Raw genomic sequence first — 23,293 nt, 5'->3', positions numbered from 1 at the left:
CTTCTTTGTTTATAGGTAATTTTCAATTGTATTGGTTCTATTTTTGTTTATCCATATTTTTTTTAGATGAAATAAGTGAATACGCTACAGCTATGTCAACGTCAGGCACATCACAATCATCGGGATCCTCTGCTGTTGCAGCTGGTAAACAACAAACGGCAGCTCAAGCAGCTGCTGCTGGCGCATCACTTTTGTCCACCGCAACTAATCCGCTGCTCAGCGGTTGTCCACCCACAATAGTGCCATGCCCTCCGCCCGTGTTTTGCGCCACACTACGCGAACCACTCACACACAAAGCAGCAGTCTACTATCATCAACAGTTGGCATTGCAAGAGGATCAGGGCATCGATCTGACACAATCGCCAGGTCGCGATTCGCCCGGTTCGTCGTCGGGTTCAGCTGGTTCTGGTTCGCGACACTCCACCGCTAGCTTGGATTCGGGTCGTGCCTCATCGTATTTGACTGGCGTGTCTGGTGCATCGATACGTGGTAGTGCGGGCGGTGCACTCTCATCACCGCGTTGCAGTTCGGTGAGTTCGTGTTCCATCGGCAGTGTGGATCGGCAACGTAACGATGAACTCATCATCGATTGGCTGATGGAGATGAAGTATGAGGAATATGCACAATTGTTTATAGCGGCCGGTTACGATTTACCGACCATTGCACGAATGACCCCCGAAGATTTGACGGCGATTGGCATAAAAAATCCACATCATCGTGAGCGTATAAAACAGCGTATCGATAAGTTGCAAGTATTGGATAACTTGCCACACTTTGTGCCGGTAAGTCCAGTTTCAAATAACTACGTATTTATTTACAAGTGAGTGGATGAGAAGAAGGCAGAGAATATAGGGGAAACAAGTGAAAAGCTTGTAGCTGGTTTTATCATGCTTCTCACATTTTTGTGTAGGTGTTTGTAGTAGATCGACTAGTCGCTGGATTTTATGGGCATGTGAACGAAGCGCATTAAAAATGGCAAATGATTTAATTGGAAACAGAGTAGATAAATCAACAGTGCAATCTAATACGCTGAAAAGCTAAGCTGTAAATATAATTTCAAGTTGCACGATGTGAGAATGCAAAAGAGATTGAATTTCGATGCTAAACTTGTTTGAAAGTATGTGGGTGGCAATGAGTTTCGCACGTTATTAATATTAAACAACGTACGGATAAGGGTGAGGCAGCGCAAAGGTCTAATAATTGTTAGCTTTCAACAGAATGGACAGTAATTTATTCATTTGAATCTTTTTTAAGCTGCATACGCTTGAACAAAGATCGTAGTAAGGTGAAGAAAAATGTTTTAAGTTTGAATTGATTGAATTCATTTTTAGCTTTAATGTGAACTTACAGTACTGGGCTATTGTAACAAGGGTACTGACCACGATGCTATCGAGAAAATGCAGTTAGTAACACAAATTATTATAAAACATATTTATTTAATAAATACTTATCTTGTTATGATAGATAGAGAAACTCGATATGAAGTGAATTAGTGCAATATGAAGAGTTTGCGCTTTAGTGACACTACTACACAGTTATTTTTAACCAAACGTCAATTCAAGGAATTGCGCTAGTATTTTCTATTCCAAACAGTAATCGAGCAAGTACTTCACTCAACGTTAATCCCTTTTGATTTGTCCAATATCGCAGAAGGCGTACATAGGTACTTTATGGTTTGATGTAAAAAATGGAGTATACTTTTATCATGTGTGAGATAAACTGTACTTATGTTATCTTTAAATGAAAAATTATAGCTATCAAAGGTAGGTGAAATTAAGAGCGATACCAACTGTTATACTATCGAGGAATTCATACATATTTTAACGCTATGAAGTTAACCGCCTGGTCGAAGAATTAAGAGCCATGCTAGCCACTGAGTTATCGAACGGCTGTAGTATTCAAAAGTGATGTTATCGATTATGCTATTGAGGAATTAAAACTGATACGAGGGATGCCTTTTATATGTCGGGATTTGGCAACCCTGGTGTTGCAATCTGGCAACTGACAGCTGTATCCCAAAGTTTGACATTTTTTGGCTTTTACGTACTCAGAACGTTCTGAAATACCAGCGCTATTTGTGTTGTTTACAGTAACTTAAAAGATTCATCTCGGTCCAAAAATGGAATTAAATCGTGTACATTTTCGTGCGATTATTTTTTACAACTTTCGACGTGGATTAACTCAGCAACATTGCATGGATGAACTTAATTCATTTTTTGGCGATGAAGCTCCATCAAGGACCAGTGTTTATCGATGGTATGGTGAATTCAATCGTGCTCGTAGTTCACTCCAAGACGAATTTCGTGAAAGTCGTCCAAAATCAGTTGTTCCGAAAACCATTGATGCTGTGCGCGAACTGATATTGCAAGATCATCATGTGGCCTATCCTGAGATTGAGACAATCTTAGGCATTAGTGGGACCAGCATACATTCAATATTGCATAAACATTTGACTGTCAAAAAAATTGGTTTGCGTGGGATCCCACACAATTTGTCAATCGCTCAAAAAAAGGCTCGTGTCGATTGGTCGAAGGAAATGCTCAAAAAATACGATCGCGGGGCTTCGAAACACGTCTGTGACATCGTGACAGGTGATGAATCATGGATTTACGCGTATGAGCCCGAAAGTAAACAGCAGTCGACTGTATGGGTGTTTCAAGAAGAGCCAAATCCAACAAAAGTTGTTCGGGCACGAAGCACTTCCAAGCAAATGGTCGCCTGTTTTTAATGGGTCATCCGCCGTATAGTCCTGACTTGGCACCGAATGACTTCTTTTTATTCCCGTACGTAAAAAACAAACTGAGAGGTCAACGTTTTTCGACACCTGAAGAAGCGGTTGCGGCATTCAGAATGCATGTTTTGGAGGTACCTCATTCAGAGTGGCAAAAGTGCTTCGACAATTGGTTCAAACGCATGCAAAAGTGTATAGATCTTCATGGAGAATATTTTGAAAAACAATAAAGTGATTTTCGATGATTAAAATTTGTTTTTGTTGCCTAATCCCGACATATAAAAGGCACCCCTCGTACTATCGAGGAATGAAAATTGATCGTGTAGGTGTAAATTTTTTTCCGGTGAGGTTTTAAAACTAACCTCTATACTATCGAGGAATCAAAAGTTATATTAACCTTTGTACTTTCAAGGAACTTAGGCCGAGGATTATGCTATGGAGGGTTTGAAAATTACACTACCCACGAATAATCATACTAACCACAATACTTTCGAAGAGTTATGATAAGAGTTATCGTGTTAAGTATTTCCAAATGACATTATACCTTGTGATGTGGGGATTTAAAACTGATACTAATCACTATACCACGGAGGCGTACTTGGAGGACGTAGCGCCCATGGCAGCGAAAAAATTGCGCCCCATTGTAGCTCTTAAATATAGTAAGACAGTATAAGTTTTAACTTGCTGAAGGATCTCTCGCAGCTGGCAATGGAAACTGCTATTGTCAATAGAATTTAAATTGCGACGCGAAGATGCGGGAACACGCTTTCATCTCCGAACTGAACAATGAATTCGAGGAGTGTTTCTGGACTTGAAATGATGTTTTTTCGGCTCGTGAGCAACATCCTGCAGTCAAGAATTTTTTCGTAAAGTTCATTTCCATCAATATCACTCACGTTGAACTACTTTTGTTTGAGATCATATTATTTTTCCTGATAAATAAGACCTTTGACATCGAGAAGGAATCCAAAGTTTTCATCGATTTCATTCAACCGAATGAATCTTCCGTTTATTTCTTGAAATAGCCGATCAACTGTTTCTTTCAAGACCCTCTTCATTTCTTCGATGGCACTCAAACCTGCATCAATCGAAATCTCACCCTCCATATTTTCTTATTCTTCTTCGGCGTCTTTCAGTTGCAACGTCCCATTTTTGACATAAAATTATCCCTTCCTCGAACTATCAACGATGAAGAGGCTTCAAATCTTCAGCAGCATCGTGAAAATTCATCTTATTCTTCTTCGGCGTCTTTCAGTTGCAACGTCCCATTTTTGACATAAAATTATCCCTTCCTCGAACTATCAACGATGAAGAAGCTTCAAATCTTCAGCAGCATCGTGAAAATTCATCTTATTCTTCTTCGGCGTCTTTCAGTTGCAACGTCCCATTTTTGACATAAAATTATCCCTTCCTCGAACTATCAACGATGAAGAGGCTTCAAATCTTCAGCAGCATCGTGAAAATTCATCGTGGGATCTTGCAGCCTCTTTTGAACGCGGGCAATGTGGATTAAGTACTTTATTCGAAAATCCCAGCTCATGGGATAACAAATAAAAATATATTCTTCGATAAAAATGAATACTTACCGAAATGGTGGCTCTTTACAAAATTTTTATCTTTATGTGACACACTCAAACTATTCAACAATATTTCACTGTATTGAGAAGAGAAACACTGAGCGAAGGTTATGTTTACACCAGAAGTGCCGTGACGTAGCAAGCTAGTTGCATGCAAAGACGGGGGCGGTCCTTCGCTTCCCACCCCGGTGTTTTCTCTCGATCGCACATACTGCTTTGAACCCATCAAACAACTCAGGCCGATGATTACGCTTTTGAGGGCTTGAAAATTATTTAACCTTATGCTATCGGGAAACTTAGATGGCAATAATGCAATGTTTCCCCGTGTTGTGTGGCTTTCAGCTCTATCCACTTGAAAATAAAGATCGTCTATGTCTATTCCTTCCAATTCAGGCCACAAAAAATCTTCACTCAGTTATACAAAGCGATGTCCATTGACATTAACAGCGCTTTGATTTTCTTCTTCGAAGAAAAACTGGCGAATTATTCCACCAGCCCAAAAACTACACCAACAGTAAAATTTAATGGATTTAATGATTTTACGGAAGAAGGGGTTTCTTCTTCCCAGATGCGGCAATTTTGTTTGCTGACAAATCCGTCCAGTGTGAAATTAGCTTCATCACTCCTGATAAACTTTGCGATATGTTGTTATTTAAGCTCGACCATTTTCATAATAAGTTTCATTGTTCTTTCGTGTAAGTATCCAGGGTTAAAGTTGTACATCTGTCTACTTGACAGGCTAAAGATGAAAACAAGAAAATGTGTCGTCTAGGAACGTTGCACTACTGGCATTTAGGCGTCACTTTTGAAAGACCCCTTACAAACCGCAAACATTTATTTTCCCACAAACAAAGTGCAAAATGTCTACTTCCCGGTGTCTATCAAGAACCTGCTCCCAAAATTGACACATTTTTCATAAACCCACACAAATTTGATAGCTAAACAAACAAACAAAGATCACTTACAAATTTACTCGTAGATCAAGTGGCACAATTTTAAGAATGTAAAGCAGCATGGAATGTTTCATGAGCTAATGGCTTTTGACTTGCAAAAATCCAACCAAATGAATTGAGTGAATGACTGGCTGGCGATCTGCGTGTGTGGGTTGCGCGTCGACGAACAGGTTCACAAGCACTATCGGTGTTGCAACAACAAAATGTGTGTTTGTCTTTTGTTGTTTCATAAACCTAAATTTATAAACAAAGTCCTACAAGCAACTGCTCATGTATTTTTGCACAGCCTGCGCTTAGGTGACTTTCATTGCAATAGCATTTTTCGCGCTGCACTTCAGCACTTTCGAGCGTTCAGTGCACAGTAGTTTTCAGCTGGTGCGCGAGTGAGTTATTTCCTACAGTTGACACAATAAACAACTTATATATGTACATACAATTTGAGCATACAAATGTATGCATATTGGCTTGTGCATGTTGAATGCTACTGATTCATTTGTTTACTTAACTGTGGCGCGATAACAGTGGATATAATACTTAATAATAATAATAATAATAACAATCACCCGCCTATTTGCTGCTTCTTTGCCAGCAGCGCTGGCGAATTTTCGTGGTGTGCAGCAAAATTTACTCATGTACAAGGAGTGCAACGAATGGATGCCATGTCAACACTTGTGACAAACGGGCTCACATTCCACTGTTCGCATGCACCTTCCTACACACAAAGCCGCCAATAGCAGCAACGGTGTTTAATTTTGTTTATCATCGGCGTTTTTCAGTTAGCTTATTTTTGCTGTAACTGCTTTTAGCATTAAATTTATTGTTTTTGGTTCTCTTTTTGCTGATTCTTTTCTTGCATTTCTGTTTCGTCTCTTTACTATTTTTGCAATCACCATAAAAACCGTCATTTAGCAGTTTTTGCTTTTTACACATACAAACGCTAATTTACTCCCGACACTTGTAGCCGAGCGCTGTCGATGGTTTCAAGTTATCTCTTATTGTTTTTAGTGTGTTGATATTTCCTCTGTCCTTACCCGTTTGTATTTATTTTCATTTATTTGTTTTTTTTTTGTTTCCGTTGGTGCACAAAAGCGTATACCTGTTGCGCTGTTGGCCTTTAGACATGATTACAGTTGTGTTGGGTGCAAACTTTTACTACCAAAGCCATTTCATTAGCTTCGCGGTACGCTTACGCTAGTCATACCAGCTGCTCATTACTTTCCAAGTGAATACACACGCACACACACATAAGCTATTATAAACATATGTATGCACATTTCTACGAATAACTAACGATTTCCAACTCAACTTGTGTTGGTACCTATCGCAATAGCTCAAATGTCTGTAGAAACATCAGTTTTCGAAATACCAACCGTAATTACTCCCTTGACAAATTATTTCCAACTAGCAATGTTAATCTTGACATCTATACGAGGGTTGCTACTTGTGAATTTTACGTTAGACAAGTAAAAATAAATATTTAAGTATATTGGAAAATAGCTATGTTGGTTTCCAAAATATTCTTCACGAAGATTAATGCACTTTTTCATGTGTTTGGACCAATTTCCATAGCACTTCTTCCACTCCGATTGCGGAGAACCAAAAAAATGTTAGTTAAGCGCATCAATCGTTTCTTTAGGCGTCGAAAAACATTGCCGTCGCATTTTATTTTTGCTTATGGGAATAAAAAATAAAATAAATAATTGGCACGTACACTTCTGTTAGATGGTTGGCCGAGCTCCACAAATGAAGGCACCTACAGTTCTAAGCCAACTCCGAACGGCAAATATTGGGTTATTCGGACAGTAATTTCGTTTTTTTTTTTTTGTGGTGAATATGAAAGACGATCTTAAAGCCAGGCCTTTCAGGTGGTCATAAACAGTTGAATTCGATAAATTTAACCTCTTACCGATCAAACGTGTTGTTATTCGCCGGTTTGCATGAACGAATGTCTTTATCGCGTCTTTATCAGCTTCAACCAGCCTTCCAGAACGTGGTGCATCTTCGGCATCTTCAAAATTGCCGGATCGAGATTTTGCAAACCAGTTCTGGCACTGGCGTATTGTCAACACATCTTCCCCATACACATCGGCTAATTTCTTTGTAGCTTGAAGAGCATTTTTATGTTTTCTATAGTAAGAAAGTAAAATATGACAAAAATGCTGCTTATTGCTCTCCATATTTAAAAAGGCACCGACCAAAAACTACTGCGTAAAATTAATTGAACTTATTCACACACAAGCCTTGCTATATCAGCTGTTAAAACATATAATGACAATGCGACTTAAGTGTGAAGTTAATGTGAAAAAATATAATTAAATCCTTTGTCGGGAAAAAACGAAATTACTTTCCGAACAACCCAATAGTTTTTATGAGGAGCTTTTTCATGGCAGAAATGCACTCGGAGGTTTACTATTGCCTGTCGAGGGATAACCGCTATTAGAATTTTTTTTTTTTTTATTCTTTTGGTGTTTCATGCACGGATATTCGAATCTACCCACTCCCGAATGGTAGTCACATTCCAACTCATTCGGTTACGGCGGTCGCTTACGGAAATAGAAGAAGAAATTTTGTGCCAAATCAGAACGATGCGAACGGTGGATGACGCATCAGTTCGATGTTTCGAATGCTCAACAATTCAGCTTGCATTTTCGTGGTGGAGTAGAATTCGTCTGCTGCGATTGGTTCTCCCTAGTTCTCCGAACATTTTTGCGAAACAGTTTGGCGTACATTTCAGAAGTGTTTATTCTCTGCTGGTTTAATGGGAAGATGGCGTAATGTCCAGTTAATCCTTTTGTTTGCTGCTCCTTCTGACTCGTCTGCAACTTTTGGCATTTGACACATCTTGAGAGATCCGTTCAATCTAATGTAGTTTAGTTTCGTTTGCCTCTAATTCACACGATTTCTCTCTTATAGACTTGTTTCATTCCTCCTTAATTGAAGTTTGTCTACATTTCTTTGCACCAATTGACACAAGAAGTTTGCATGATTTCGCGGCCTATGGGAGTTCCCAAGTATACCTCTATCCAGCGACAGAGAGATTGATTTCTAATGATATTCTTGCAATATCAGTTCAAACACAGCATCGATTTTTTCTTTAGCGCCAACTTATTTTTAGATGACCTTGACGAAAATCGTTTCGAAGCGAAGTGTGATCACGCTTGAATTCGGAAAACTTGCGAAACGCGGTGACTGGAGATGTTGTTGCATCAATAAAGTCGAATCGAGTTGTTGGGTACACTTTTTTTTGTTTAATCTAAAATATAGAAAATCAGAAGCTATAGAAAATGATCGCACTATTTAACTCCATTTTTTTTACCAAGTTAATGTTTCAAGTTCCTACCTGTTCACAACTCTAATGTCACACAAGATATTGTCCGATTACTATTAAAGAAATCAAACTTTATGATGACAATGCCGGAACTGACATATTCACAGATGTGTTGCCACATCTTAAAACTTAAATAGCAATCCTCGTGTATACGCCACTTGTTCATATGCATTACCTATTTCTAAGCTGTAGCTCTGTAATGCAGTGCACAAGTACACGTCCAATCACCCACTTTTTGTATAAAACAGATTAAAAATAATAGCTGCTATAATCATTTCAATGCTCAATTAAGTTATTGTCATATTTGTCGGCATTTTTCTCCAACTGGATTTGCAGCTTTATATTAACACTTGGTTGTTGTGTCATTCGCAAAGCTCGTTTCAAGTGGTTTGTAATTGTTGGCAAAATTATTTCACTTGTCTGTTTATTTTTTATTTAACTATTTGCTTTGAGAATTGTTAACAATATGAGTTGGCCAATAAGAGGCTCGCTTTAGTAGCTATTTGACTTTCGATAAGCCACGAATCATTGAGATATCAACATTTTTAATGTGCATAGATTGGCTTCAATTGCAATTCGATAGAGTTACTATTTGTGTCTGTTGCGAAAAGCCTGCTAGTGACAATAACAATCCACTTTGAGTATGAAAGGAATTGTCGAAGATTACTACAACTTCTACCACAGCTCGATATGCAACGGAGAATATCTCTGGCTAACAAAAGCTGCTTTGGACTAAGTTGGCAATCGAAAAGTCTCGACGAATATAGGGCATGACTTATAAGTTTTTGTTGCTGTAGCAGCATAAACATTTCCCATACATGTACGGGAAATTATGCTAGAGGAACAGTCCTTGGGCGGATATAAATCCGGGTCATTCTCTGGACTATTGGAGCATTTGACAGGAGGTGCGGGAAGTGTTACTGGTAAAGCTTTTTCAGAAAAATATGCACCCTTGCATGTTGGTGAGGCCAAATATCGTAAACGATGGAACGACGAGAGATATTAGCTTCCCAAACTGGATCTTTATTCGCTGCACTATGTCTATGTTATCGTAAAGCTCATACAGTTCATCGTTCCATCGCCTACGATATTCGCCGTTGCCGTGCAAAAGGCTAAGGTCCAAAAATCGTCCGTAGAATCTTTCTCTCCATACGATAGATTCTCAAAGAAGCAATAGAAATATAGCAGTTTTGATGGATAAACCACCTTCGAAGGTATACAAAAGTTTCAGTCGTGAAATATACGAAAAATGATTGCGGGCGTTTTTGAACTCAACCGAAATCCCTTCAGTGGTTTTATACAATGTCACGTACATCTCTTGTTCGGTGTTTGACCGAGCTCCTCCTCCGATTTGAGGACTACGTCTTGGTATTCTTCCAGCTTTAGGGCCCTTTTCTCTTTCGCGGAATTGTAGGAAATTATATTATATGTATTGGCTGTAAGCCACCTGCGAAGGGCTATGACAAAGAAATTTGTGATGCCCATTGTTCGTGAAAATTTTAAGGGTCCCTATTGGATTCTCAAAATCGATGGTCTATTGTGTTATAATAGGATACTTGTAATGTATTTGAACACATCCTCATGCTTTTCATTCCATAACTCCAATGAATTTAGAGTCACTATATTTGGTCTCTTCGTCTTGCGGGAGGTGACGTTCACATTCACAGGCAATGTGCTCTGGGGTTTCATCGTTCAGCGCTCAAAAACGGCAGAAGCTTGTTTCTACGAATTCTAGTTTACCGAAAGAATAACGAAGAGTACAGTGCATCGCATAGTACCCAGTAAGCGTTCGTAAGTTCTCTCTAGTCAAGCTTAAGAGCTTACTTTCTCTTTTCTAGGGAACGAAGAGTACATTTTTTTGCCTGCCTGTGTCCTCCTGCACTTTCCATTCAGTGTCGTAATAATCAATTTATTTCGGCTATTGTTTCCAAAAGCGACTGAAATTGAAAAATGACGACTTTTACTAGTCAAGCGAGGTCGTCCGATTTTACGTCGTCAAACTTTTATTTGGCCATCAATACAAAATGTGGCCATTTTCGTGATAACATTTTGGAACAAATTTTTTCTTGAATTAAAGTTATTATATTACTATTATTCAACTAAGGGTATCGCAAGTAAACTGTACCAATTTTTTCTTCTTAATTGGCGCGACAACTGCTTAAGCGATTTTGACCGAGTTTAACAAAACGCGCCTGTTCAAGCCAAGTCCTTCTCCACCTGATCATTCCAACGCAGAGGAGGCCTTTCTCTTCGTCTGCTCCAGCAGTTGGTACCTTTCAGAGCCGGAGTGTTTGTAGGCATTCGGACGGCATGACGGACGTAGCCGCTGGGCCTTTATGCGCGGCGCTGCGCTACGTCTATGTCGCCGTAACGTTTATACAGCTCATCGTTCCATCGCATGCGATATTCGTTGTCGCCAACGTGCAATGGTCTGAAAATCTTCTGCAGAATCTTTCTCTCGAGCACTCCAAGCGTCGCTTCATCGGATGTTGTCATAGTCCACGCTTCTACGCCATACGTTAGGACGGGCATGATGAAAGCCTTGTAGAGTACACCAACTACTCATTTATTATTACAACTTCCAATTTGACTCTATCATTCAAAAATGCCTTGCTGTATTCCAAGTAATCAAAAAATAAACAAAAATTTTGATAGATCATTTTCTTCACGCCCTAAATTAAATGAATTAGCAACCATTGCAAACGAGCGCATTGTTTGGCAAGTTTAAGGTTAGTAGTGCAAAAGTACTTTACCGTGAATTTAAAGTATGAATTTCCAATTAAATTGGCAGCTAACGGATTTCACGCAAAGTCAAAAGTCAGCACATTGTTTGCAAACAACCTTCAGTTGTAGCGTAAAATTGCAAACTATTACTCAAGTAACAACACCATCTCCAGCTGTAATTAAGCAACAAAGTACGCATACAAGTCATGAATTTATGGACAGATCTTTTCATACATTCCTAGTTACTATTTATGCGCCTAGTCCGCTGGTTGGTTGAAAACTTGATTTTATGCGCAATCGCGCAGGTGAGGTCATACATTATGCTTGTAAGTGTGTGTATGTGTGTGTGCATGTGGCTAACTATGTACACATATGTACATAAGCGTGTATGTTAACAATGTTAATGCATGTTTATTCTCGCATAATTTAAGTGTATTTGCTGATTTTAAACTTTTTTCTAAAACATTTTGTTTTTCACCGGCTTCAAAGCTAGTTTTCAATAACAATCGGCGTGTATGTTTTGAATATTTAATAAAGTTCAATGTTTTTGTTGCTACTGTGTAGTTGGTTGGTCTTCAAATAATTGAAATTCAACGCATAAAATACATAATTAATTTGACTTCATTTGTTTATTATTTTATTATTCAATTTCTTCGCTTTTTAATTGCTTCGCATTTTTTTATGATAGTTACATAAAACCCGGTTCAAATATTTATCGATTTTATTGATATATTAAATATGCATAAAGATAAATTAAATAAAAAATAATCAATTAATAAATCATTTGTCATCAATATGGCATCATCGAAGTCATAATGCGGCCTCAAATAAAAATAAAAAGTAGTATTGCTTTCAGTTAGGTACATAAGGTGATGCAGGTGATGTAAACAGCGGTTTTTCGCTTTATTTTGACAATAAAACTAGCAGACTTATACTTTTAATTATTCTAACGTAAATGTTTAGAAACGCTTTTTTGACTAATTCTCAATAACTGGGTAGTGGAATAAGTGCTCACTTTATGTGGTCCCACTCGACGATTTCTTTGATCCAAAAGGTTAGGTGCGTTCTTTTTTGTAGATATTCACATAGCAGTTATGAGTGATTAGTTCGGTTGGCTCACAGCTTGCTTTCGTTTAAAAGATAATCTAGTTAAAAAAGAACCCGTGCTGATCTCGCAGTGGTCTGCTTCCTGAGAAATGATAACGATCCCCTTTTATTTTCATGCTACTAAGCAATGACAGTGGCCGCCGTAGCCGAATGCTTGGTGCGTGACTTACATTCGGAAGTGCACAGGTTTGAAACACCGAGCATAAAACACCGAATGCCAGAGAAAAGGTTTTTCCTAAAAGCGGTCGCCCCTTGGCAGGCCATGGTAAACCACCGCGTGCACCTCTGCCATGGAAAAGCTCCTCATAGAAAACCTCTGCCGTACGGAGGCGACATAAAATTATAGATCTTCCAATTTATGGAAAATTATCAACACACACAAGTTTGAATTTTGCCGGTCACGCTTAGACCAGCACGACAGGTTTACTATGAATACGGTTCTCTCTTTTTGATTTCTTAGAAAGTTTTTCAGGGCGGAAATCAAATAACCTGTTTACCATTGCTGTTACTACAGGGTGACGTATAAAAAATTTGAAGTATACATTTTTTGACTTTAGCAGCTAAAACAACATTCGTAATGTGTCGCAAATTTAGCTCATGTCTACAAAATGAGTCACTCTCGCATGAAAAAATTGGAGAAATATTCAAAAAAAAGGGCCAAAATCTTCGAAAATCGAATAATTAGCTGTAACGGCGATGTCAATTGGCTGCCTATAAGCTGCGATTTGATTACATGTTTTTCCGGCGTCATTAATCCTAAATATTACGCCAACCATCCATAGACGATTCAAGACTTGAAACATGGAATTGAAGCTCTAAATGGTGAAACAGTGCCGAAAATGTGTTGAAAAGTTACCTGTACAGAATGGGTTCAAGTGTCAAATCAGTTTAGGGCTCTTTTGTTAACCTTAATCCCATGTCGTCCTGACCTTAGTCCCATGTAGATGGGTCGTACGCGCTTGGCGCTTATTTCTACTGTATAACGAAAATTAGAAAAAATGCATAAGGTATGTTCTAAGCTTTAACTAAACATATCCGAAGAGAGTTTTTCAAAATTTTTTATTTTAATAATATATTATTTTATCATAAAGAAATGGTATGACACATGCACCGTGCAGTAGTTTCATAAAAAAATCATGATTTCTCAACGAAGGACCCATCGAAGTGGGATTAGGGTTAAAACTATGTAAAATAAATTATAAACTTACTAAACCATTAGAAAATTCCAATGAACAAATTTTAACTAACATTCCATCACTTTTGTTATATCGGAATCGCTTTTTTCATTGTTAAGAAAACGATGCTATCTGCTCTCAGTAGACGATTGACGATGGTATGCCGCTCAATTTTTAATCAGCTGCTGAATTTTTTCTGTAGCTGAATAGTTTTAGATCTCGACGCCTAACAAAGTTTTGCCTGCCTTGGCCCGGCCCCTTGAAACAAAAATGAGTCGTACATCGTACATGTGAGCTGCGCCCATCGTGTTGTTTGCACACGAAGAAAGCTATCGTTGGATTCGTTATTATTATTTTTTTATTTTTTTATTATTATTAATTATTATTATTATAAGGCTATTACGCACTGCGACCAGAGTTGATCTATTGTGCAAGACCTATTTTTGTAACCCTAGAGTTTTAGACTATTTAAAAATTTTAGCACAATTTTGGGTTTGTTGTTCCAAAGATTGCATGGAGATGCTACGGTACCACCAGGGTGGTGAAGTTTTCGTCTGCCTAATGCAGGACATTCACAAAGCACATGTTCTGAGCTTTCTATGTCCATTTGGCAAAAGCGGCAGACATTGGTCTCAGATAGACCAATATTATTTAAATGATACCTCAGGTTGCAGTGACCTGTAAGATATGCTGTTGACACTGACCGGCACAGTTTAGCCAGTGTGCAGCAAATTTCCTCTCCTCCTCCCATTCATTAATGTGGCTTTTTGTGAGTCGACAGTAAGGCTCAGGACCAGTAAGCTGCATATTTGCTCCTCGTTTTGCAAGGTCATCAGCCATTTTATTTCCCTCATGCCCTTCATCTCGCGGAATCCAGCCTAGTATTACTATGTTAATGCTCGTTGTCAATGTAACATTTCACACTAAAAAAATTCTTTTGATATTTTTTGTTTGTGCCAATCACTTGTGAGTTACAGGGTGTTAAAAATGGAAGTCAACAATGAGAACATTCGTTACATTTTACAGTTTTTCTTTGATAAAGGCGATAATGCCAGCCAGGCCGCTGAGATTGTGAATGGGGCCGATACTGTAACGGTTAATTACGTGCATTTTGGGTTTCCTTGATCCCGTTCAGGTATTTTTGTTGTTAAAGAAAATGTCGAAAATGTCAGTAATCTCGAAAATCTCGATAAAATCACAGAAATAATCGAAGTTGGCGGGCATGTCAGTAGTCGTAGCACAGCCGAAGAGCTAAAGATCGACCATGAAAACAGTTTTAAACCATTCGGGCATAAATTTTAGGCAAAAATAAAGGATTTATTTTTCCCTAAACTAAAATTACTATTTTTATTATTTAATAACTAACCCATTCATAACTTCTTTATACGTTTTTTATAGCTTATTTATATTTAAATACCTAAAACGCATTCGAGCTCGACTGCTCTACCAGGCGTACAATAATTGAGAATCATTAAAATGTCATAAATTGACAGCAAAAGCAATAAAAATAAAAATCAAAGAAAGAAGAAAGAAAGGTAAAATTAATTTTACAACAATGAGTAACTGGAAAAGGTACCTTGAGCATAACATAACTGCTATTAAAATCATTGGGTCTGCCACAAAGCTTCGCCTCAATAAGAAAAAATTATAAAAAAATAAAGAAAACATAAACAAATTTAAGAAACTTAAAATATTAAGGTTACAAAGTGCAAAAACTAAACCTTCGAGAGTGTACAATACTTATTGTACATAAATTTCACAAGAATTGGAAGAGTACAAAAGCAAAACAAATAAAAAAGTACGAAGACCCAACATAACACCGCGCTTGTAGGTAGGCAGGCAGGTACGTAAGAAAAGCTGAAACGATTTTATTATCTGCTTTCAAAATTTGCCAATATCTTAGCTTCTTTATTTACTTATTCACCATCGTTGCTTATGCTTTCCAGCACAACGCAAAAAAAAAAAAAAAAACAAAAAAAAAACAAACAAAAAAAAAGCAAAAAAACAGAAAGAAAAAAAGCAAAATTTACTTCATAAGCCATTCAACTCAGCAGCGGCATTTATGAAGAGGTGGCTGAATGGAGAGATGAAGCATTTTTGCTACTTAAAAGTGTATTTTTCTTTCATTTCTTCTTTAAAGCGTTCAATACGATGACATTTACGCCACAATGTTGCCAAATTTGCGCGCACATAAAATATAACCCACACACAAGTCACAAGTCAATAAAATACTTATACGACGTTGATGAAATGAAAGGCATGGAAAGCAAACACAAAAAATGTCAAACAATCGCATGCGACAGCATAGAAAGCGTTTACGAATATTGATTTCGCATGCGTGGCGCACTGGAGAGATTTGGAGCGATAAGAGAAAGGTGTAAATAAAGCTGGAGTTTGACAAAGAGGAAGTGAGAGCGCTGCGCATATGAATTGGAGAACGAGCTGCGTTCAAGAGGTAGAGGAAAGGCTAGCAACACAACGAGTATTTTATTTACATAGTTTCGAGGTGTGAAGATGTTTTTGCCTTTTTTTTTGAATCGTGAGCGGCGCACTAATGAATCGAACTGAATTATAGGAGGAGTTTAGTGTCGGGTATATCGATTTGAATGAGGCGTAAATTTCGTTTCTATTTTAAATTACATGTCTGGCCTAGAATGAATGAAAACAGATCTCGATCGATCTTCCCTTCGTATAATAGGTGGTAGGCAGTAGGTGCCAAATGGGAACATATGGGAAGCGTATGGGGTTTGCCTCTAAGGACTTACATGAGGTGACTTTTTGACGACTTTGAAAAATCGTCAGGCGAAAGCTGACCTGCTGTCTACTTTGAGGTAAGCGATTTTTTCGCCCGATTGTTTAACTACCATTTACATAAGCGATTTTTGTTGAGCGATGTTAAAAGGCTTAGAAAATCGCCTAGTGTTAATGCTGCTCTACTTTTTTTGGATGCCTAGCAGTCTTAGAATCCCCAACCATTCACAACATTTCACCGTTTATTATAGAAACGACGTGGTTTCCCCACATTAGACATTAAACGGGGAAACTTGGATTCAAGCAAGCGTTATTAAAATGTCTAAGTCGGCCCCTCTGCACTCTCATAGAAAATGGCAACCACCGTAGCTTAACCTAAGGTGCATGCCGAAAGTCAAATTCATCCACATTATTTTCGCAGCTCTGTAAGAGGGAAGATGAAAAATTATTTGTTGCATTATATTCTTGCATTATTGCCTTCTAAAGTATCTGCGACACGTTCAGTCAACACCCGTTATCAGTATATAAAGGGCTTTCCAGTAAGAGGTGCTATTTTGATATTTGCTTGTGTGGCACTTAGCGCCGTCTTGTTGAAAATAAACGTTGTCCAGAACAATACCATCCAATTCCGGCCAGAAAAAATCGTTAACCATCTCTCGATATCGCAATCCATTCGCCGTAACTGTTGCTCCAGCTTCATTTTCGAAAAAGTAAGGTCCAATGACTCCGCCGGACCATAAACCGCACCAAACAGTCACACGTTGAGGATAGAGAGGCTTTTCAACAATAACTCTTGAATTTTCTGAGCCCCAGATCCTACGAATTTTGCTTGTTGGCGAAGCCAACGAGGTGGAAATAGGCCTCATCACTCAAAATGATTTTTCGGTGCAGTTCCGGGTTATTTTCATGCATTTCAACGACCCAATCAGCAAAGACACGACGTTGTCGATGATCGGCCGGCTGGAGTTCTTGTGTTAACTGGACTTTATAAGCCTTAAGACCAAAATCTTTATGCAAAATACGGTGTAGTGACGTTTGTGGAATGCCTAATTCCAAAGAACGAAGAGGAATGGACAAACCTGGGTTTTCTTCAACATTCTCGGCTACAACAGCACTATTTTTGGCTGTTCTTGAGCGACGTGCACAGGTTTTATTCTTCACATCACTTACTTGTCCTAACAGCTCGAATATTTTCACCAATTTCTGTATTGCGGTCCGACAAGGTGCGTCACGATGACCCAAAAATGTTCGAGTTTTACGAACCGTCTCTGCCAATATCACCATTTTTATAATGAATTTTAATGCGTTGTTTAAGCGTGTATCGTTCCATTTTTGTTAATGGCGTAGTTTCTACTTGTCAGATATCAAAAAATGAGAGCTTCAAAAGTGACATCTACCGAAATAGCGGGCTATTTAAAATAACACCTTTTATTTGAAAACCCTTTGTATCTTCCATTTCTCAGGGATTACACATTTAACGATCGTTTCAGTTCACATTTTGGTAATGCTTGCCTCGAAATCCCACCAAATTTGTTTTGCTTTCATCTTGCCTGCTGGTAATGCTCTAAGTGAGCATTTAATTATAGTATAGTTAATGCGTACTTTTTCAAACAGGATTAGCTCTGTCGCATCTGCAAGTTCACCGGGCCTTGTGTTTTCCTCTAAGGCACTAAGACCTAGAAGAAAAGTGAGATGGAGTCTGTTCTGCTTCGTGTTCTGTGTTGAAAAATCATTAACAGCTCGGTTTAAGGTTGAAAGTGAAAGAGCCCACAGCTCTAATAGAAGCTTAGCGTTCGAATATGAATATCTACATATGCTTCTTCTTAGAGGTACTACTGTTAGCCCGAAAGGCGTTCTTAGAAACCGAGATCTGTGCTGCTAGAGAAATTACTAAATTTTTGCATGCATTCCCTGTATGCCAGTCACGAGATGAAATTTCCTATTCTTATGAGAATGCTTTTATAGCCATTGTTTAGTTTAGAAACTATTTACCACCACACATCCAAAACTGAGTCTCAACTTCCTGAGCTTCTCAATAAGGCTCAACCCAGCAATTAACAGCAGTTAACAATGTTTGCCATAAAATATTTATGCATACTAAGTGCTAAAAAATGCTGCTCAACTACTAAAAGCAAGCACAAAAACAAAAACTAAGTACAATTGCCGAGTATTTATCAGTGCACGTACGCCACTTACGTACGAGGGTTGCCTTTTGTATTTTGCGCTTTTGTAGCACTACCGAATGATGAGCTGTAATTCAATATTTGTATCGATAAATTTGATATTTTCTAGCAAAAACTTATATATTAAATTTACACTTACGAGCTTTATTTGTTCTTTTTGCAGTGAGTTGGAAAATTCATTTCATGCAAGAGAGGGAAATAACACGTGAAAATTTTCGTGCAATGATTTATTACGATTTTCGATTACGATTTATTAGATTATCTGTACAGGAGTGCTCTAATTAACTTACTTCGACTTCTGGCGTTGAAGCAACAAACTTAGCCACTGGGAAACGCTGTTAGATGGAGCTCCTGCGTGGCAATTGTTGTTGTTGTAACAGCAAAACACTCATTCGTATGTGTACGAAGAATGCTGCTGAACTGACAGTCCTTGGCCGGAAATATAATAAATTCGAGTCGTTCCGGTAACGAAGAACCGACTGTAGGGGGAACGAACGTGGCCGCCGATCCTTGCTGTATGACTGTGTGTCTTGTGACATATTGCGTAATAGAGGCATTAGTGGCACCAGTATACATTCAAATTTTCATGAGCATTTGATCGTCAAGAAGATTTGTTCTCATTGGATACCGCAGAATTCGGCATTCCAAAAAAAAACTCGTGTCGATTGCTGTAAAGAAATGTTGAAGAAATGCAGCCACGGTGGTTCAGAGCACGTCAATGGTATCGCAACAGATAACGAATCTTGGATCTATGCATATGCACCAGAAACAAATCAGCAATCGACAGTGTGGGTGTGCCACGACGAGCTCAACCCAACTAAAGATATTCGCGGAAGAAGCACCTCAAAGCAAATGGTCACCTGTTTTTTTTTTTTTTTTTTTTGATTTGGGAAAATCTGGTCATGTTGCAACCAGAGTTCTCTGATAATTCAAAAAACTAGCTGCTTAAGACGAATCAGCCTTCACCAAGAGCATTTTTGTGTGCTCAAAAGATCGAACTAATGGACCATTCGCCTTATAGTCTAGATTGATGTCTTTTTGTTCCTGCGCATCAAAAATAAAAAGCGAGGTCAACGTTTTTCACCACCTGAAGAACTATTGAAGCCTTTGAACTTGAACAGCTCGTTTTGGAGGTATCCACTTCTGAATAGCAAAAGTGCTTTGAAAATTGATTCAAACGAATGCAGAGGTACCGCGAGTTTTTTGTAGCTGCATGAGAACTATCGATATTGATAACTATGACAGCTGAGAATGACAAACTATGTTGAAATTTCTGTTTAGTAAAGTTTGGCAGGCAATAGCAAACCTCCGAGGGTATTTCTGCCATGAAAAAACTCCTCATAAAAAATATTTGCCTTTCGGAGTCGGCTTAAAAGTGTAGATCCCTCCATCAAGTGGCACGCCACAAATATTAGGAGGATCTCGGCCAAATACCCAAAAAGGGTGTACGCGCCAATTATATACATATGTATATTAGGTTTGGCAAGTCATCATGAATCGTTTAACGCCTTTCTTCTACTTAATTGGCGCGATAACCGCTTATGCGATTTTGACCGAGTTTAACAAAGCGCGCCAATCGTTTCTTTCTCGTGCTACCCGGCGCCAGTTGCACACACCAAGTGAAGTCAACTCCTTCTCCATCTGATCTTTCCAACGCAGAGGAGGCCTTCCTCTTCCTCTGATACCACCAGCTGGTACCGCATCGAATACTTTTAGAGCCGGAACGTTTGTATCCATTCGGATGACATAACGCAGCCGTTTAGTGCCTTTACTTTGAAAATAATAAATCTATTCGCGAAGTTCGCAGAGCTCCTCATCCATTTTACATGCGGTTTACAGGCTGAATGGCAAGCGCTATTGAGCCATGGTGAGCCATTTGTTTCCAAAAATTAGTCAACTAAATATCGACGATATTTGGTCCCAACAAGACGGCGCACATTGCCATACAGCACGCTTAATAATCAATTTATTGCAATATTCAAACCACCATTGACGCTATGCGGCTAGATTTCTTACAAAAAGTAGTAAAAAATTTAACTGATCGAACGAACCATGTAGCTCATATAAATGCCATGAAATTATCTATCAGATTATAATAAAAAAAAAATCATTTCAACAATATTTCTGTTTTGTATTACCATTTACATTCTGTCAAAAAATATTGTAATTTCGTGTGCCGAATCGTTGAAAATGTTTCAGAAAGCCTATGGCGAGTGTATCTTATCAAAAACACGGGTATTCGAGAGGTATAAGAGTTTTGCAGATAATTCGTGGAAGATTTTCCCCGAAAATGATGCCGGCAAACCATCATTTAAGTTTTAGGGAGGTAGCTCGTGACCTTAGCGTGTCTCACGAATCAATTCCCAACATTTTAAACGTCCTAATTTGTGGAAAGAAAACTCTTGGATCTAGCACTATGTTAGCGCACCGTCTCACGAGGCTCATATTGTGAACACTTTTTTGACGAAAAAGTCGACAAATATCATCGAACAACCACCGTATTCACCGGATTTAGCCCCTTGTGACTCTTTCCTTTGTCCCAAAACTTAAATTGCCACTCCGCGGACGCCGCTTTGAGTCGATAGAGGCCATTAAGAAGAATTCGCTGAAGAAGATCTCTTCAAACGCGTGTGAAAGGTGCTTTGATGACTGGACTGCTCGTTGGCATCGTTTCGAATAGAGAAAATGATCAAATAAATCTTGATGAATAAACAATTATTTTGGGTTTTATTGAACGATTCCCGGTCCTTTTTTGATAGAATGTAAATTCTCAAGTTCTTAAAAAACCCTTGATAAATTGACTTCCAAGGAGAATATTTTGAAAAACAATAAAGCCAATTTTTATTATCTCATTTGCTCTGTTTTCATTATTGAGCACAAAATATAATATATAAGAGGCAACCCTCGCACTAACTTTTTTTCACTTTGCCACAATACAGCTGCTTAGGTGCTAATTGATTAGGTAAAGCGCAACAAAATAAAATGTGCACAGTGGTTGTGGAGACTTTCGGTGACTTTGGCGCAAATATGGCGGAATGTCAATATATGTACAATAACGCATGGATACTCAATTAACTATAATTGGAAAGCATAATCATAAGGCATTAACAAGTAGTACGATATGTGTAACAAACCGTCTAGGCACGACGCGGTTTTGTGCGAGTATGTGTGTGTGTGCTACTGATAGAGGCAAATCTATGTATGTAATTGATTTGGAAAAATGCGCACATTTGTTGGAAGTTAATAAATGTCGATTATATGCAAGCGAGTAGGCAGCAGAGGATAAAGAAAAAAGCAAAGCAAAATGCGCTACGCATTTTCGCGTTCGCTATTATACACCCAGTTACTTACTTAGATAAAGTAGAGCATATTTTGAACTAAATATGTCCATGAACTACTTTATTACATATCACACGCATTTTAATAAATTGATACGAGTGCGTGTACTCGATATTAGCTTGGTTGGACGTTCGATATGTGGCTGTCGAATTGCTGATGTGAGGCGTATGAGGCCACCGAGGGCTGTAAACACAAGTACCTCTTCTATGTAAACGTACACACACGCACACACACACATCTATGGATAGTATGTAATGCAGCAGCGCCGAAATTCGACTCCAATTGACGGTATCACACTGACAAGTAAGCTGGCTCTGTTTTTTTTTGTTTTTCTTTAGACTGCTCTGTTGTATTTTTCCTTTTGCCTTTCGTTATTTACACGCTGTACTGCGTAGTAGGTACGAGTACTTGGACGATGAAATTGTAAACGCGTAATGTGGTGAACTGAAAACGTCAACCATAATCTGAAAATAAGCAATCAAAAATACAAAACGAAAAAAATAAAAATACAAAAACAAATCCATAAACACACACACATGTATTTCTATAGAAATCTGTTAAGCTTCTAGAGAAAACTTTATGGACTATTGGCCTCGGGTGACGGTCAAGCATTGTTTGACAAGAACTTTATATGTGTGCGTGTCGGCTGATTGACGCTAATATCTAAAATTTTTGATTTTCATCATTCAAAAGCCGACAACAAGTATGTGTGACACGACGACACCCGACTGCACTAACACACACAAAGCTCAGTCAAGCATGCTGGACGGTCTCCCGAGGCCATATGATTAGGAGCGAAGCGTTTGCTGCAAAACCTTTATGTGGTCAGCTTGTCTTACTGCAGCAGAGATTTTTTGTTATGCATTCATACATACGCATTCATACATACATACATGCTTTGCTCAATGTGCATTCTTAGTACATATGTAGAAACTTTAGTATGAAGGAACTTTAATCGTGTTTTGGAAATTGGAACATAAAACGCGAGCACAAACATAAAAGTAAATAGATTCGTTAATAATTTTTTTTTTAAATTAAATGTGTGTCTTACTGAAAAAAAGTATTCAAACTTAAAACTATGACTACTGAGGTCTTTAACTTAGAATATTATTAGATTATTTACCCCATTTCTTTTTTAGGTAATTTTTGTTTTCAAATTTCGAACATTCAGAGGGCGTCGACCTAATTTCTCACAAAATTTCTTTCTACTATCTATCACGCATATCCACGTATAGCTCCGCTAAGACTTTGTTGCATTGATTTTTAGCTTTCATTGTACAAAAAATTTTTACGGATAATATCGGATAAGTTTTTCGTGACACAATCTTCTTCATTTGGCATTTATGTGCGCATTTTGTGTATTAATAGACAAAAAACTTTGAACGGATAACAGCGGATAACTGAATTGGGGTAGCACCCATATTT

The 23,293-nt window shown here is 38.3% G+C and overlaps 1 protein-coding gene across 7 annotated transcripts in view; it reads left to right on the top strand.

Moving 5' to 3' along the window:
• The window catches only part of LOC129244573 (uncharacterized), an 81,740-nt gene that overhangs the window by 46,525 nt on the left and 11,922 nt on the right, over nucleotides 1-23,293 (top strand). For all 7 annotated transcript variants that reach the window (XM_054882281.1, XM_054882280.1, XM_054882276.1 and 4 more), the window contains one exon: nucleotides 67-782. In XM_054882281.1, coding sequence (XP_054738256.1) covers nucleotides 67-782 — 716 coding nt within the window. The remainder of the gene's footprint in view (nucleotides 1-66; nucleotides 783-23,293) is intronic.

Source organism: Anastrepha obliqua, chromosome 4 (assembly GCF_027943255.1).
Source record: "Anastrepha obliqua isolate idAnaObli1 chromosome 4, idAnaObli1_1.0, whole genome shotgun sequence".
NCBI lineage: Eukaryota > Metazoa > Arthropoda > Insecta > Diptera > Tephritidae > Anastrepha > Anastrepha obliqua.
The sequence above is the reverse complement of the archived record's forward strand: the minus strand, read 5'-3'. Positions and strand labels throughout refer to the sequence as shown.